Source organism: Hyla sarda, chromosome 6, assembly GCF_029499605.1.
Source record: "Hyla sarda isolate aHylSar1 chromosome 6, aHylSar1.hap1, whole genome shotgun sequence".
Taxonomy (NCBI): Eukaryota; Metazoa; Chordata; class Amphibia; order Anura; family Hylidae; genus Hyla; species Hyla sarda.
Genome location: NC_079194.1, coordinates 124,137,952 through 124,156,496, shown reverse-complemented (window position 1 = coordinate 124,156,496; position 18,545 = coordinate 124,137,952). Strand labels below are relative to the sequence as shown.

The 18,545-nt window shown below is 42.1% G+C and overlaps 1 protein-coding gene across 2 annotated transcripts in view; it reads left to right on the top strand.

The window, feature by feature from the left end:
* UROC1 (urocanate hydratase 1) overlaps positions 1 to 16,964 on the top strand; it is a 33,648-nt gene extending 16,684 nt beyond the window's left edge. The window contains exons 13-21 of one of the 2 annotated variants that reach the window (XM_056524907.1): positions 851 to 948; positions 1,384 to 1,456; positions 1,653 to 1,774; positions 5,058 to 5,128; positions 8,269 to 8,367; positions 8,493 to 8,592; positions 8,997 to 9,078; positions 12,381 to 12,480; positions 16,383 to 16,964. In XM_056524907.1, coding sequence (XP_056380882.1) covers positions 851 to 948; positions 1,384 to 1,456; positions 1,653 to 1,774; positions 5,058 to 5,128; positions 8,269 to 8,367; positions 8,493 to 8,592; positions 8,997 to 9,078; positions 12,381 to 12,480; positions 16,383 to 16,526 — 889 coding nt within the window. In that variant the 3' untranslated portion in view covers positions 16,527 to 16,964. The remainder of the gene's footprint in view (positions 1 to 850; positions 949 to 1,383; positions 1,457 to 1,652; positions 1,775 to 5,057; positions 5,129 to 8,268; positions 8,368 to 8,492; positions 8,593 to 8,996; positions 9,079 to 12,380; positions 12,481 to 16,382) is intronic. The other variant, XM_056524906.1, reaches the window with a different exon arrangement.
* Positions 16,965 to 18,545: the final 1,581 nt, after the last annotated feature.

The following is an 18,545-nucleotide window of genomic DNA, read 5'->3' as shown; positions in this document are numbered from 1 at the left end:
TACTTAATATAGTGTATATTAGTCTACTTACCTTGTTAGCGTCACAGGACCTTCGGTCATGTGACCATGTTAATTCCTCTGATATGTTGGAGGACCTTTTGGAGGTCCTTGGGTCAAATGTTTACCCATAACTCTCTGTACAGAAGATTGACAGTTGTATGGACCAGTGAGCTTAAGTCCAGCCCCTGCCCATATAATGATCGCTCTCTTGGGTTGCTGCTCTCGTGGATGCCGGACTAGCAGGACGGATCTGCGCAACTTTCAAAGACAAGCTTGGCCAGAAGTCTGCCGGCCTCAGCATAAAACTAAACCGTGAGTTAAAATCTCAATCCCTGCTAAAGCTAGCGTGATTACTGGACCGACTCTAAACCGCTAAATCCAGTGGATCACCGCAACCATTATCTTCCTAAGCTCAATAGACTCATGAGGTCCCAACCACTTGTCAAGCTCTAATAGACTCTGTTGTATGGACTGTTCCTGTTCATTATTGCCTAAAATCTTCAGTAAAAGTTCCGACAAGTTTCTACAAATCTCCGGTTGTGTACAATCATTTCCTATGGCTTATGGGAAGGGTGGCGGTAAGACAAGCATTCAGAGAATAGCCCTTACCCTGGCGTCAAGAATAGAAAGGGTTAAAAAAGCACCCTTAGTAACTGCACAACTACACTCCCATATACCCTACTCCCCCAGGACAAGGTCGTCTTTAGTTATTAGAAAAGGGTACCAGATTCCATCCAGTGTGAGCATAAATAATGCATTGGGACCAAATGCATAATGTTGCAAACAAATGTAGTACATTCTACCCTAGAATATTATGTACCAGTCCTAGTTTTATTTTCTGTTTTCTCAGTTTACGGCGGCAGATCTCAGCAGTCAATAAGTTATCAGATAAGGGTATGTTTTTCTGGGACTATGGAAATGCATTCTTATTGGAGGCACAAAGAGCTGGTAAGTAAAAGTGGACTTTTTTTTTGATTGAACAATTCTTGGGCATAAATACTGTCTGTTCTGGGGAATTCTGAGTTCAGAGGGATCCCCCATGCAAAACCCCATCCACTAACAAGAGCAGAGAGCAGCTACTAAGTGTCTGTCACTCTGGAGGACCTTGCAAATGCATGCATTTCCCAGACAGCATTTTGGTTTTAATAAAGCCTATGAAATCCTTAATTTGTCCTCTGCACAGGAAATTAATATGTGCTGCCATGTTCCACCACAGATTACAGCTAATTGTTTGTGTTTGCTTTCTGTCATCGGTTAATTAATGGCGGGAGGCTCTTTTTAACAATAATGAATTGAACGATATGGAAAACCCTTTTAAGTTTTCATCACAGCATTCACTTATTTTGTGTAGTTTTATAATGTGAGCCCTTCACTCTTGTGCAGGTGCTGATGTTGAACGTAAAGGAGCAAGAGGCACAGAGTTTAGATATCCATCATATGTGCAACATATTATGGGGTGAGCACTTAAACAATACAATGTCCGATTTCATTAAAAAAAGCCTATAGTAGGAGGACTACTAGGTTCAAGTATAGGAGTGCTAAGTATGTGTCTCCCCCAGGCCACTGGGTAGGCAGCAGCTCATCTTGTATGGTTGTAATAAATAAGGAATCTCAAACATTTCCTAATTAAGTTGTTTTGTGTTTATTACCAGAGACATCTTCTCGCTGGGTTTTGGGCCATTCCGTTGGGTATGCACCTCCGCAGATCCATCTGACCTTGCAGTCACTGACCACATTGCAGGCACTGTTATGGAGGGTATCATTGCACAAGGAGGTAAACTGATTCTTAGAGTGGGCAGATTTATCCTTGGAGGATTAGATTAGTGCAGACACTTCTGTTATTGGAAATGTTATAGGAAACACTGAGTAAATCGTATTCCTGGGAAAGTCCTTGTATATAATGAAACCTCTCTAAATTAAACAGAAATAGTTGAATCACTTCACCCCTAGACATCTTATCCCCTATCCAAAGGATAGGGGATAAGATTTCTGATCGCGGGGGTCCCACCGCTGGGGACCCCCGCAATATAGCATGCAGCACCCACCTGTTTCTTGTCCGGAAGCGCTGGAGGGTCTGGGTCCCGACCACGGGAACGTAAGTCCGTGACATCACGCCCTGTCCCCTCAATGCAAGTCCTTTGGATAGGGGATAAGATGTCTTGGGGTGGAGTACCCCTTTAATGCTGTACATTGCTATACTTGCAAAATTTGAGTCATGAAAGCCCTGCCACAATTGGAACATTTAAACCTGCCCTGAAACCCCCATCCCTGCTTTAATAAAAAATACACCCAGTTATAGGGTATGGGATTCGAACACTCTTGCCCTCTGCAATCCTGTTTTCTGGATTGTCTCACCCAAGTCAGGGCTGTTGGTAAGTTTTATAGCCTGTATTATACTCCAGAGCTGTACTCAAAATGTAGACTTCATTGCTGAAATCTCACAGACTTACCTCCAAGTGAAACCTTACCTACCTCCAGTTCCCTGCTGGTCTCTTGCAGCTCTCGTATAAGAGCTTTTGGGGGTTAGGTAAGCCCATAACTAAAACCATTAATGGGGCATCTTATTATTTCGGTAGATCTCCACCTCAACATGAATGTCAAACCCCTAGTTTATTAACTCTTCTCCTGAGCTATGTTTTGTCAACATACAGTTTTAGGCAAAGACCATGTGTGACGTAGAAGAATCCCTTACACTTATTTGATGAACCTTTCCTTACTATTGTTTTTAAACTTTTGTTAGCAGTAAAGTAAAGTGATCACCTTCTACACAAAAAGAGATTTTATTTATTTGTATTTATTTATTTTATTAATTTATGCATTTAATCCATGTACCAAAAGTTACCATATTAAATATCTACCAGGGTGTCATTTAAGGTTTTGGCCTCCATTTTATTGGGGATAATAGAATCCTGGTTATCCCCTTGTAATTATATATTTTTTAATTATTTTTATTAAAAATAAACCTTTGTGTAGTAAGGAGTACACATTCCACTCTTCATAATACACATTTTACATTTCAAAAATCATATTGTATTACTAATTCATTAAAAGCTCCCCTTGGGTTAATGGGGTTTGGAGGGGGCCAACCAGCAGCCAGGCCCCTCCTACTTCATCTAGGTATCTATTCTCCCCCAGAGAGAAAAAGAGGAAAATAAAAAATAACATAAAACAGATAAAAACCAAACAACCAACAAAAAAACTAAAATTTTACAGTTTAATATGGTCCTTCATATTAGGTTTCATATCTCAGCCAGCAGTTTCAGCCCATAACATTAAGTTGTGAGGCCTGTTATATAATACTCTTCATGAGAAGAAATAATTTCTGAAGGCCTTTCCACTCCTTAGTTACATAATTTTTCAGCTTAACTCTCCATTTATTAAAGGGAGTTTAAAAGCTGCAACACACACCATCCACCAATTCAGAAACATTTCCTTCAGCCCATCTATAATGGACTACCCAGAGTACCAAATCAGTTACTCAATCATCCAAAAATGTTATGCGGAGAAAGGGGGGGGGGGGGGGGGATTAAATTATTGATGTACAGTTTTCTTTTCATAACCAGTCTACAGTACTCAGAAGGCGGTCCATGCACCATGGTCCCCCAAGCAGCATCCCACATTCCATAAAATGTTATATAACAGCTCAAGCGCTGATTATCTTCTATAAAAAAATAAAAAAAATTAAAATTTTGCTTGTCCCAAAATAGCATCAGAATGCACATCTCCTTGTGTAATTATCACCTTTTAAAAATCTATATTTTTAGCCTATGAACTCTCTTCTCAAAATACCCCTAGACCTAAAATGTACAGTATTCCCACATACATTTTTGAAGGGGACATCTGTTGATAATGCAAAATACAAATGGCAGTTGTTTGTCTCTAATATATCCGTAAGACTTAAAGGGGTACTCCGGTGCTTAGACATCTTATCCCCTATCCAAAGGATAGGGGATAAGATGCCTGATCGCGGGAGTCCCGCCGCTGGGGACCCCCGGGATCATGCATGCGGCACCCCGTTTGTAATCAGTCCCCGGAGCGTGTTCGCTCCAGGACTGATTACCGGCGACTACAGGGCGGGAGGCGTGTGACGTCACGCCCCCGTGTGTTGTCAAGCTCCGCCCCTCAATGCCAGCCTACAGGAGCGGGCGTGACAGCTATCATGCCCCCTCTCGTAGACTTGCATTGAGGGGCAGAACGTGACATCACACGGGGGACGGGGGCGTGACGTCACACGCCGCCTGCCCTGTAGTTGCCGGTAATCAGTCCCGGAGCGAACACGCTCCTGGGACTGATTACAAACTGGGTGCCGCGTGCATGATCCCGGGGTTCCCCAGCGGCGGGACTCCCGCGAACAGGCATCTTATCCCCTATCCTTTGGATAGGGGATAAGATGTCTAAGCACTGGAGTACCCCTCTTAAAGGGGTTATTCAGGATTAGAAAAACAGAGGTAATTTCTTCCAAAAAACTGTGCCACCCCTGTTCTCAGATTGCATGTGGTATTGCAGAGGAGTTCCATTGAAGTGAAAGGAGCCAAGTTGTAATACCACATACAACCTGAGACTGTGGTGGCACTGTTTTTGGAAGAAATTTGCTTTATACATAGTGACTAAAGCTGCAGGATAGTGAGTGCAGCTCTGGAGTAATAATAAAAGCTGTAACTCAGGATCAGTAAGAGAAGTAATTTATACAGTGCGGTTAATAATGAGTGCCACTTTGGATTATAATATAGATTGTAAATATATTACGTGTCCTTCACTTGTAAACTATAATGTTTTTGACAAGTTGTGGTTTGTGTCTTATAGATTATTTACAATGTGTAATTAAATTTAATAGGAAGCACCTGCTTCAGTCAATTTATTTAATTTCCCCACTATCACTATATGGTGCCAACATATTCTACAGCGCAGCACACAGGCACTAATCTCTCCCATATGACTCAGGGATAAATTATTAGACAGCTGGAATTTTCTAGCTTGTAAAATATCAGATTCAGGTCCAATTCCTTTTTTTGCTTATAATGCCACATGCTGTCTTTATGCTCTTTCTTTCTATTCAGTCAGTGATGCTGTGAAGAAGCAGTACAGCGATAACATACGATGGATCCAAGAAGCTGGGAAACACCAACTGGTAACATAATGTCATTTTCCTTCATCAGACCAGCCATATCGGCTCTGTGATTTGGCTTTTTAAAGGTTACCGCCTCTTTTAGATGTTTCATTGCTTTCTTCTCTCTTTCTATCTAATGCTAAATGCAGAATTCTACTCTGGTTTGGTTACACAGAGCTGTGCATTGTGGGAGCTCAGGTAACAGTGCTAAACTGTTAGATTATACTGTACATCGTACAGTATGGTGGCGTTAAACTGTTTCCAAAGACAACAGTAAAATTTTAGCAACTGGCTATTTCAATGGAGAGAAAGACATGAAATGACGCTAAAATTAGCTTATAAAGAGTAAAACAAAATAACTTCTCATAATGACTAGGAAATGGCATTAGTACACCTGGTTTTAAATCATTATGCAAATTCTATTTGTGTTACAAAGATTAAAGATTTTGTTTTTCAGTTTAACTCATGGATGGCATTGTGTCTCAGGGCTCTTTTGATCACTGAAAACAATCTGACACCTGTAATTATTAGATTGCCGTCATGCCCCCTCCCATAGACATGAATGGAGGGGGCGTGGCATGACGTCACGTCCCCAGACCCGGAGGTTTCCGAAACTGGAGACGCAGCTCCCACATAGAATAGTAAAAGGATCTCTCTGCTGCCGAAAAGAGTGAAATGGATCAATGCTTTGGATGAGGTATGAAAACATACCTACATAGATATTTCACGAAAACTTAAGCGTGATCATCAAACTATTAAGAGATTTGTGGCTGATTCAGAGCACAGACTGGTTCATGCAGATAAAGGCACATTGAGGAAGATTTTTGCCAGATCCATGCATCGGATCAAGAGAAACTGCTAAAATACCATTACATAGCACCAAACAGATATTTGAAGCTCTGGTGCCTCTGGAGTCCCATGGACATCAAGGTGTAGGGTACTCCAGAGTCCTGCAACTGTGCATAAACCTTCTATTTGGCCACCACTAACCAATGCTCACAAGCAGAAACAGCTGCATTGGGCAGAAAAATACATGAATACTAATTCTAGTGGATGGCTGGTGGACGGCCATCCTGTTCCAACAAGGTTGCGACGTCGGCAAAGGTGGTGGTGGAGTCATGTTTTGGGCCAGGATCATGTGAAGAGAGCTGGTCAGCCCCATTAGGATCCCCAAAAGTGTAAAGATGACCTCTGCAAAAGTATGTGAAGTTTCTGACTGACCACTTTCTTTCCTGGTACAGAAGAAAGAACTATGCTTTCCATAATAAAATCTTCATTCATGACAATGCACCATCTCATGCTGCAAAGAATACCTCTGCATGAATGGCTGCTATGGGGATAAAAGGATAGAAAGTCATGGTGTGGCCTCCTTCCTCCCCTGACCTCAATCCTATTGAGAACCTTTGGAGCATCCTCAAGCAAAAGATCTATGAGGGTGGGAGGCAGTTTACATCCAAACAGCAGCTCTGGTAGGCTATTCTGACATCTTGCAAACAAATTCAAGCAGAAACTGTCCAAAAACTCACAATGGATGCAAGACTTGTAAAGCTGCTATCAAATAAGGGGTCCTATGTTAAAATGTAACGTGACCTGTTAAAATGTTGTTAAAAGTTTGATTTGAAATAGCTTTTGATTTCAGTAAATATGCTGCAAACACAACAAATGACAATTTTCAGTTCGCAATAATTTAGAACAGTGCATTGTAGGTTTATGTTTAAAAAGAAAATACTGTTATCATTAGGAGGTTTGTTCAATAAAATTTGAATTGTACTCTTAATAGTTGATAACATGAGAATGATGCTGACTGTTATTTACATCAATTATTTAGGTAAATGAGAAAAATATATAATTTGCATAATAATTTGGAACAGTGTGTACTTAAATGAAGAATTTTACTTTAAGCATACTCTCCAACATTCCTGTTTTTTGTTGGACAATGCTGAAAACTTTACATTAAAAGGGTGCTCAAGGGACCTACAAGGAAAATTGTATGTGCTAAAGGAATCCTAAATATGCAGATAAACATTAGGATCAGTGTCACACGCCTTTATGGTAGAATAATGCCACATAATGCCCATTAATACAATGCTGTACCCTGAATCAAATTCTGCCACTGCCCCCACAGAACAATACCACCCCTCCTTATGAATTCTGCCAGTGCACTCTTTATAAACAGTGCCTGTCTCCCTAAATGTGCCACTGCCCAAATGAACTCGGCTGTTGCTCCTTTCGTTGTACCACTGCCCCCCCCCCTCCCAAATGTGCCACTAATCCCAATGAACTGTGCTTCTGTCCCCAACCAACTGTACCCTTTTATAATACTCACCTGTCCCAGGTCCTGTGCTGCTCCAGCCCCTTTTTAGTTAGGCCTGGCCAGAGAAAAAATTATACAGGCAATGCTAATCACACGGTCTGCGTCATCGGTGAAGCACCTATGGGGAGGGAACATAGGGCTCCTAACCACCCTCTGTTTATTCAGTTGTATTGGCATCTTAAAGACACCAATAATTTAAATTCTGGGACTGCAAGAAACCCATTGCCATTTCCCTGAATCGGCAGGGGGACTGTTGCGACCCCCTATAGTTACACCACTGGTTGCAGCTTTTAGAAGGCATTATAGATAGTGTTTTCAGAGGTCTCCATTTAAGCTGTCCAGGTTAGATAGGAAAACACAAGAAAGAGGGGGAAAAAAAAGGACACCAGTGCCCCTGGTGAAGTACGAAACACACTTTGTTCAAATACAGGATAAGAGCACTCACCCTGTTGTGTTGCGCTCAGAGCACATCTGTATGCGTATTGTATGAATAGTTCGGGTCCTACAGCTTGGTTCTTTCCAAATCCAAGAGACTTCTGGTTCGGTAACAGACAGCAACAAAGCAGAAAAAAATAGGAACTTGTTCAAGTGCCAGACCCCGGGTAGATGTCACGATAATCACCTTTAAGACAGCTTAAAACTTAAAGTATTTTATTGAATGCCCATATCTATGCGTTTCTGGCCTGGAATAGGCCCTTCGTCAGAAAAAAAGGGTACAAGACTTCACATCGTCGCATCTACCCTGGGTCTGGCGCTTGAACAAGTTCCTATTTTTTTCTGCTTTGTTGCTGTCAGGTTAGATAGGAGAGAGTTTGCCATACATTTATTTCCTTATTTATTTTTTAAGGTTGTTGGTTCTCAAGCAAGAATTTTATACTCTGACCAGAAAGGCAGAATATCCATTGCTATAGCCATAAACAAAGCAGTAGCCACAGGGCAAGTGAAGGTGAGAACTTTTCCAGAGCTTTAAAAAGTAGTAACTTTTTTTATTTTTTTATTTTTGCATGCTTGTGTACTCTCTTGACCCGGATTATAAATCTTCATTACTATTTTCACCTTTTTAATCTTCAGGCTCCAGTGGTAATAAGCAGAGATCATCATGATGTGAGTGGGACAGATAGTCCTTACAGGGAAACCTCCAATATTTACGACGGCTCTGCCTTTTGTGCAGGTTTGTACATTACTGAAATGGGATTCCATCTAATAGGTGCTTCCTCCCACTATCACAGTTAACTCTTACTGTTAAATAAGTCAGTCCTAATTGGTAGAGGTGGCCACCAAGCGTCATGAGGGTGGTAAACTTTAACTCCATGTAGCTAAATCACTGGTTTATTATGGGATCTGCAATCCAGATCTGCCACCTCCTTTTATTATTTGATATATTGAGTGCACCCCCAGAAGCATGACAACAATCTGACTCCAGGTAATACTGCACTTATACCGTCTCACTCAAACTGAATTTTCTTTTATATTGGCAATTGTATCTAATAAATATGAATATTAATTTTGCATTTTCTTCATACCCTTTCGTGAGTTTCATATGTTAAAGTAATCCACAATGCTCTGTGTTTACAGATATGGCTGTACAGAACTTTGTAGGAGATTCTTTCCGAGGGGCCACATGGGTAGCTCTTCATAATGGAGGAGGTGTTGGCTGGTGAGTGAACAATGTGTGATGTCCCAGTACAGGATATAGTCCCGTACAGTACTTAGGCCTTGTCAGGTTGAGTCAATCTGTGTCCTATGGGCACTCCTGCAGCGTTCCCCCCCCCCCTCCCCATAGTGATAATGTGGTCACATGTTCAATTCACGTTTGTTACCCAGAGAGCACCAGGTGACCTACAGCCTTACCTATGAGCTCCTTGCACAGCCACCCTTTATAAGGAAGGGAGAAGCTGCAATCTGCTCTTTTTTTGCTCTTGCCACACATTCTCTGCTGCGGTCAAGTTCAGTCCAGACGTCTCAGAGCCAGTGTCCAGCACACCTGAAGGCCTCAAGCCTAAATTACAGCCACAAGTCAGTAAGTCAAGTCATCTCTGTCTGCTGTCACTATCTTCTGTCAAGTCAGTTAGTCAGTGTGGCTGTCCTAAAGTCTGTCAAGTCACTGCAAGTCCCAGCAAGTTCTGATGTCCCCTGTGTTACTGGTCACCTCTCTGGGATCCTGGCCTAGCTGTAAAGACTGTTGCTATCTGTCTACCTCAGTAAAGCTACCGTTAACCCTGACCTGGTCTTGGACTATTATTACCATGCCTAACCTAGGGATTGCGGAGCTACCTTCGGGTGGTTACTTTGGAAGACCTTGTGTCACGAACATTTAGGAGTTAATAACATCTGCCCCATACACCTCACCTTCCCACGCCGTGGCTCACCACAAATGTGACTGATTTTAAAGCTATTATGTGGGTTACTAGTTCCTGTGAATGGAAACTGATAATATTGTAGTATATACTTTTGGGTAGGGGGTACTTTCTAAAGCAGAATTATGGTGCGTATCCACAGCGTATTTCCTGCTGCGCAAAATTTACGGCATCAGCGGGACATACGCTGCTTATCCCTCGCTCACTATACACAGGGCTTTCCAGCGGCCACCCTCTGCGTGTAGTGTGCTATGGAGGCGGGACTGTGTGACTGTGACGCGCGGCTCCGGCTCCAAAATTCCCTGCACACATAGGGCTGCCGCCAAAAAGCCCTGCGTGTATAGTGAGCAAGGAATAAGCAGAGTATTTCCTGCTGCTGCCGTAAATTTTGCGCAGCGTGAAATGCGCTGCGTATATGCCAGGTGGGAACGCACCCTTAAACAAATTCTGCAGAAGAAGGGAGGCAGGAAGACAGGAGAGAGAATGTTCTGTAAATAAGCGCGCTTGTAGGCTGGTAGAATAGGAGATATCAGGTTTTACATACAGTTCGGGGTTTGAATGAACACAGAGTGAGGGGTCTGGATTATAAATTGTTAACCTTTTTAAAGAAGCGCTATTGGAAATTTTATTTTAGTTTAAATTTTTTGCTTATAAAATAAAACTTCAATAAAATGTTCTTCTGTATGCCTTGTGCTCACCTGTTGAGGCTGATGTGGCAGGCTTTGTTTTTCAACCATACTGATTCATAGTTTCACGCTAAAACTATTTTGTCATGCTGCCTATATTTCTCAGGAATCCTCTGTCTTTGCAAAGAGAAGGGGTGAAGTCCTATAACTGCAGTTCATCTAATTAGGCATCTACTACTGGAGTTCACCCCAATGAACTTATTTGACTCATAATGGGGGTTGGTTGGATCATTCAAAATATGTTTTTCACACATTGGAGTTTTACAGCATTGTCACACATTTTCACAGTTAAATTACACACACCATTTCTACCATGAAGAAGATTGAAAGAAGCCACCTAGCTCACTCACCACCTAGCCCAATAGAGTCCTTGTAGGGAGACGCCAAAGTAATTAGAAGCGCTGGAGCTCAGAGGAGCGGGCCGCCTGCCCGTGAAACATCATGCAGGAAAAATAGGGGGTATCCAGCTTCACAGCAATTCTGTTAAAAGTTCAAGCTTTATTCAAGTGCGCCAACGCGTTTCGGACCTAAAATGGGTCCTTATTCATGAAGGGAGGGGAGGTATAGAACTACTATATATCCTGAACCCATAGATAGAGGCGTAACTCCTAGGCCTGATGTAAAATCTGCAACAGGGTCCCAGTTATAATACTGGATGGGGCAGATGTGATTTGGGGCTCCTTTAGGCAACAGGGCCCAGATTCAGCTGCTATCTCTGTACCTCGTATAGCTACACCCCTGCCCATAGACATAGCTGCAGCCATATACAGATAGAGCAAGAGGAGTGGTCTGTAAGCAGCCTTAAGAAATCTCATAGGTGATTGTCATCAAAAGTTCACAGGAAGTCAGCTGCCCTGGACATACCACTTTCTCTGAGACATTAAACACTAATTTTCAGTGGGTCAAGCTGTTGGTCAGATGACCCAGTTACAGTAATGACATTCACAGATTTAAAGGGGTTCTCCGGTGCTTACACATCTTATCCCCTATCCAAAGGATAGGGGATAAGATGCCTGATCGCGGGAGTCCAGCAGCTGGGGTCGCCCGTGATCATGCACGCGGCACCCCGTTTGTAATTGGTCCCCGGAGCGTGTTCGCTCCGGGTCTGATTACGCTCGACCGCTCCGCCCCTCAATGCAAGCCTACGGGAGGGGGCATGATAGCTATCACGCCCCCTCCCGTAGGCTTGCATTGAGGGGCGGAGCGTAACATCACACGGTGGCGGAGGCATGACGTCACACGCCGCTGGCCCTGCGGTCGAGCGTAATCAGACCCGGAGCGAACACGCTCCGGGGACTGATTACAAACGAGGTGCCGCGTGCATGATCACGGGCGTCCCCAGCTGCAGGACTCCCGCAATTAGGCATCTTGTCTCCTATCCATTGGATAGGGGATAAGATGTGTAAGCACCGGAGTACCCCTTTAACTCTGCTGGAAACAAACAATTGGGGCTGTAGGATTAGAGATAGCGAGTTTGCATGATTATGGTTAAAAAATAAACACCCAAAATCCAGAGTGCTGCTTTATATAAAGACCTCACGGATTTATAACTTTAACATTGTGTTCAGATATTACTTTACTTTATTGATATTCTTTTGTATTCCAGGAATTTGGAAGGGAAGATAGAATAGTTCATAATATAGTGTCTGTACCTGTGAGTGACTGTTTTCTCACAATTCTTCTGTGATTTTCACCCCAATATTCATTTTTAACGGCATACAAAATGACTGTTGTCTCGGATTTTTCCCAGGTTGCAATGGTGGATAACCCCTTTAATATTTGACTCTATCAGCTATGTGTGGGAAAATGTTTGAGTATTGGCTCTCTCTGGTGAATTTATTTGTCGTTGCTAAACTCCACATCTCCGATAAATTACCTTCTGAGTTTTTCTAATGCTACTTTTGGCTTCCTTACAGGGGCGAGGTCATCAATGGAGGCTTTGGTCTAGTTCTAGATGGATCTCCAGAGGCTGAGCAAAATGCTAAAACTATGCTGAGCTGGGACGTGTCCAACGGGGTCGGTTTAATGCTGAACTAAAATGTTTCCAATTTTAAGAGAGTGCACTGCCCTCAAATATTTCCTGTGATCTGATTAATCATTTGTCATTGACTATTCCTGGATATTTAGTAATGCGCAATTCCTGCTGAAACGTATCAGTCCCTGGGGAATAGAAGTCTTTGTCACTCAACTTTTACCAACAATTTTTACTAAGGTGTTGGGGATGACTTGGTCAATATGGCCACTATTACTACTCTCCTAGAGTCCTGCTACAACACAGTTGAAAGTTTTTGGCATACAGGAGTCAGAAAAAGTTGGATATGCAGTATATTATTAAAATATCACACATCCGGTCCTGCTGTATGGCATCCAGCAGAATCCATTTTTAGCATCTGTTTAACGTGTGCATTAACTGTAAACACAAACTGAGTATGAACCATGCCTGCATTATTAGATTAATAAAGGCTTCAAAGGGAAGCTGTAAGTCAGGAATCACATTAGGGGCTCAGAGTAGTCCCCAATAACATACAGACACTTCTGGTGGACAACATTGATTACAGTGTCCACAGGGATTGCTCTACATGACATTTTAATTTCTTATTGTAATGCAACTAGTGTAGCTTGTTTGCTATGGTATACTACATCCTTCAGATAGATGTTAAAGGGGTACTCCGCTCCTAGCCATCACGACCACTCCCATAAACATGAATGGAGGGGGCGTGGCGTGAAGTTGCGATCACAAAAGTCCCAGGCTTTTGTGTCCGTAATGCTGCAGCGCCTGCCTGGAGATCGCAAGGGGCCCAAGCCCCTTTCTGGTGCCAGAAAGTTAAACTTATGAGCTGCTGTATGAGCCACAGGAAGTTCTTTTCTTTTTGAATTTCCTTTGTCTGACCACAGTGCTCTCTGCTGAAACCTCCGTACATTTTAGGAACTGTCAAGAGTAGGAGAAAATCCCCATAGAAAACCTATCCTGCTATGGACAGAGGTGTCAGTAGAGAGCACTGTGGTCAGACAGAAAGGAAATTCAAAAAAGAAAACTTCCTGTGGATCATACAGCAGATCAGTACTGGAAGGATTAAGATTTTTTTAATAGAAGTAATTTACAAATGTGTTTTAACTTTCCGGCACCAGTTGATTTGAAAAAAAAAGTTTTTCAGTGCAGTGTCCCTTTAACAAAGCAACCAACAGGCACATGAAAAAGGAAAGCAATTAAATTATATGTGCAATTGGACGTCATCTGCCATTTAATTTGATCAGTTGAATTTTTTTGATGTAAAGTTTTCACCTTTTTTTTTATTTATTTATTTATTTATTTTTTGGATAGAACTGGACTCCTTATCTGAATTCTACACTGCTCAAGAAAATAAAGGGAACACTTAAACAACACAATGTAACTCCAGGATGACACATCAGTGCGAGCTGTGGCAAGAAGGTTTGCTGTGTCTGTCAGCGTAGTGTCCAGAGCATGGAGGCTACCAGGAGACATGGAGGAGGCTGTGGGAGGGCAACAACCCAGCAGCAGGACCACTACCTCCGCCTTTGTTCAAGGAGGAGCACTGCCAGAGCCCTGCAAAATGACCTCCTGCAGGCCACAAATGTGCATGTGTCCACTCAAATGGTCAGAAACAGACTCCAAGAGGGTGGTTATGAGGGCCCGACCTCCACAGGTAGAGGTTGTGCTTACAGCCCAACACCGTGCAGGACGTTTGGCATTTGCCAGAGAACACCAAGATTGGCAATTTCGCCACTGACGCCCTGTGCTCTTCAGAGATGAAAGCAGGTTCACACTGAGCACATGTGACAGAGTCTGGAGATGCAGTGGAGAACCTTCTGCTGCCTGCAACATCCTCCAGCATTACCGATTTGGTGGGTCAGTAATGGTGTGGGGTGGCATTTCTTTGGGGGGCTGCGCAGCCCTCCATGTGCTTGCCAGAGGTAGCCTGACTGCCATTAAGTACCGAGGTGAGATCCTCAGACACCTTGTGAGACCATATGCTGGTGCGGTTGGCCCTGGATTCCTCCTAATGCAAGACAATGCTAGACCTCATGTGGCTGGAGTGTGTCAGCAGTTCCTACAAGAGGAAGGCATTGATGCTATGGACTGGCCTGCCCGTTCCCCAGACCTGAATCCGATTGAGCACATCTGGGACATCATGTCTCGCTCAATCCACCAATGCCACGTTCCACCACAGACTGTCTAGGAGATGCTTTAGTCCAGGTCTGGGAGGACATCCCTCAGGAGACCATCATCATCATTTTGACTTGTTTTAACCCCTTAAGGACGCAGGACGTAAATGTACGTCCTGGTGCGACATTTACGTCCTGTGCATAACCGCGGGCATCGGAGCGATGCCCGTGTCATGCGTGGTTGATCCCGGCTGCTGATCGCAGCCAGGGACCCGCCGGCAATGGCCAACGCCCGCGATCTCGCGGGCGTCCGCCATTAACCCCTCAGGTGCCGGGATCAATACAGATCCCGGCATCTGCGGCAGTGCGCGATTTAAATGAACGATCGGATCGCCCGCAGCCCTGCTGCGGGGATCCGATCATTCATAACGCCGCACGGAGGTCCCCTCTCCTTCCTCCGTGCGGCTCCCGGCGTCTCCTGCTCTGGTCTGTGATCGAGCAGACCAGAGCAGAAGATGACCGATAATACTGATCTGTTCTATGTCCTATACATAGAACAGATCAGTATTAGCAATCATGGTATTGCTATGAATAGTCCCCTATGGGGACTATTCAAGTGTAAAAAAAAAAAAATATGTAAAAGTAAAAGTTTAAAAAAAGTGAAAAATCCCCTCCCCCAATAAAAAAGTAAAACGGCCGTTTTTTTCCTATTTTACCCCCAAAAAGCGTAAAAAATTTTTTTATAGACATATTTGGTATCGCCGCGTGCGTAAATGTCCGAACTATTAAAATAAAATGTTAATGATCCCGTACGGTGAACGGCGTGAACGAAAAAAAAATAGTCCAAAATTCCTACTTTTTTAATACATTTTATTAAAAAAAAAATTATAAAAAAGTTTTTTATATGCAAATGTGGTATCAAAAAAAAGTACAGATCATGGCGCAAAAAATGAGCCCCCATACCGCCGCTTATACGGAAAAATAAAAAAGTTAGAGGTCATCAAAATAAAGGGATTATAAACGTACTAATTTGGTTAAAAAGTTAGATTTTTTTTTAAGCGCAACAATAATATAAAAGTATATAATAATGGGTATCATTTTAATCGTATTGACCCTCAGAATAAAGAACACATGTCAATTTTACCATAAATTGTACGGCGTGAAAACGAAACCTTCCAAAATTAGCAAAATTGCGTTTCTCGTTTTAATTTCCCCACAAAAAGTGTTTTTTGGTTGCGCCATACATTTTATGATATGAGTTATGTCATTACAAAGGACAACTGGTCGCGCAAAAAACAAGCCCTCATACTAGTCTGTGGATGAAAATATAAAAGAGTTATGATTTTTAGAAGGCGAGGAGGAAAAAATGAAAACGTAAAAATTAAATTGTCTGAGTCCTTAAGGCCAAAATGGGCTGAGTCCTTAAGGGGTTAAGGACATTACATCAAAGTTGGATCAGCCTGTAATGTGGATTTCCACTTTCATTTTGAGTGTGACTCCATATCCAGACCTCCATGGGTTGATAAATTTGATTCCCATTGATAATTTTTGTTGTCAGCACATTCACCTATGTAAAGACGAAAGTATTTCATACGATTAGTTCATTCATTCAGATCTAGGATGTGTTATCTTGGTGTTGCTTTTATTTATTTGAGCAGTGTAGTATGTCTGCAGTTGCTCTGCAGTAGAATCTATTGTCTTCTGTTTTAGTCATGTCAGTGCAGTGTTCTCCAGTTAGAAGAAACTTATTTTAAGGTTAATGTTTTATCAAGAATTTATTTTTCTTGTTGCAGGTGGCCAGACGCTGTTGGTCAGGCAACAGAAATGCATATAATACGATTATCTCCACGATGGAGGAAGATAGGAGACTAAGAGTGACTCTACCCTATGAGATAAAAGACAAGAGTGTACTGGATGTGGCACTATGTGAGAAGTGACCATTCACTGGAAAGAAGTCTGCCAAAAGTCACTGCTTTTCTGATCACTGCTCTAGTGAATTTAGTCTCCACCAAACATTGATGGTAAACTGGTGAATCCTTGTCAAGACCTTAAATCAATAAATAATCAACAACTGTTTTATATGCAAACTGCCACCTTTTGTATCATTTATACTGTGAATGAGTTTCTGTGCATTGCTGATGGTTTATAAGTATTTTCAGGGTTAAATGGTCTGTCTGATGCCACAGATACTGCCTCTCTCTTTCTGATAGAGAAAAGGGGGATTTCAGAATCTCCCCTTTCCCAAGTTTAAAGTTCCTTTTTGTCTTTCAAAAAAAAAAACACAATTTTTTATTTTATTTTTTCTTCCAAATAAGCAGCACTACTTGTTTGATTCCAGCACAGCTGCATCCATGTGTTCTATTACTCTAAGCCATGTGATCACCGGCCTGACACACAGTTACGTGGCTTAAAGGGGTACTCCAGTGGAAAACTTTTTTTTTTTTTTTTTTTTAAATCAACTGGTCCCAGAAAGTTAAACAGATTTGTAAATTACTTCTATTCAAAAATATTAATCCTTCCAGTACTTATTAGCTACAGAATACTACAGAAGAAATTATTTTCTAGTTGGAACAGAGAGCTCTCTGCTGACATCACGAGCACAGTGCTCTCTGCTGACATCTCTGTCCATTTTAAGAACTGTCCAGAGTAGGAGAAAATCCCCATAGAAAACATATGCTGCTCTGGACAGTTCCTAAAATGGACAGAGATGCCAGCAGAGAGCACTGTGGTCATGATGTCAGCAGAGAGCACTGTGTTCCAAAAAAAGAATTTCCTCTGTAGTATTCAGCAGCTATTAAGTCCTGCAAGGGTTAAGTTTTTTTTAATAGAAGTAATTTACAAATCTGTTTAACTTTCCGGCACCAGTTGATAAAAAAATAAAAAAATAAAAATTTCCACCGGAGTACCCCTTTAATGTGTGTAAGAGAATGTCAGTATTGGGTCAGCTGACTTCCTTGGAACTGCAGGATATCATAAAACCTATTCCACTGGGTTATAGTATGGGTTAATATAAGTAAAACAATGTTTTACTTACAGAAGTTGGTGCAGGCATTCACAAGATATAGGCTGGCCTTTATCAATCCATTTAGATATTTTTTTTGTGTCTATATTGTTCACTAATTTGGCGCAATCATTATTTGCGCCTTTTGGTTTACACAGTTTTTTGTCTTTGTCGCGCGGTACACCTTTTTCCGCTTTTTACTGTGCTGTAGTTATAGATTTATGAACTGCTCCTTTTGTGAAAAGACCCTAAGTTAAGCGCAATGGTCTATATAGAGCAAAAACCAACTTCCTTAACGTGGTGTGAGTAAAGTTCTACTCTGAAATCCCCTCAGCAAAGGCCAAGGCAGCATGTGTGTTCTGTAAACGCTCTGCTACTTTAATATCAAAATTTTAATTTCAATTGTGTGTTTTTTTTTTTTTGTTGTTTTTTTTTTTTGGAGTCAAACAAAAGGCAAGAAAAAAAAAAACACAAACATGCTGTATTGCAACAAGTCTTCTCTGCGCAATGGAGGCAGGGAGCCAGCTTGCAGTGCTTCCCTGCCTCATCTATATGCCATGCAATGCCCACCCCTGATATAAATATAACATTTTCTTCACTGTGGTCACATGAGGTCTCTGCTATTATAGCAGAGCAGGAGCACCACTAAATCAGGAAGACTTGTGCCTGCGCTCTGCTACAATAGCTCCTATGAATGCCTTTAACAATTTCTGTAAGTAAGACATAGTTTTACATTTGTTCACCCGCACTATAACTTAGTGTATTGGGTCAAGTACTGGTGAACAGCCTGTAAGTTTCCCTTTTAACCCCTTAACGACGCAGGACGTAAATGTACGTCCTAGTGCGGTGGTACTTAACGCACTAGGGCGTACATTTACGTCCTGTACATGACAGAGCATTGGAACGATGCTCGGGTCATGTGCGACAGGTCCCAGCTGCTATCAGCAGCTAGGGA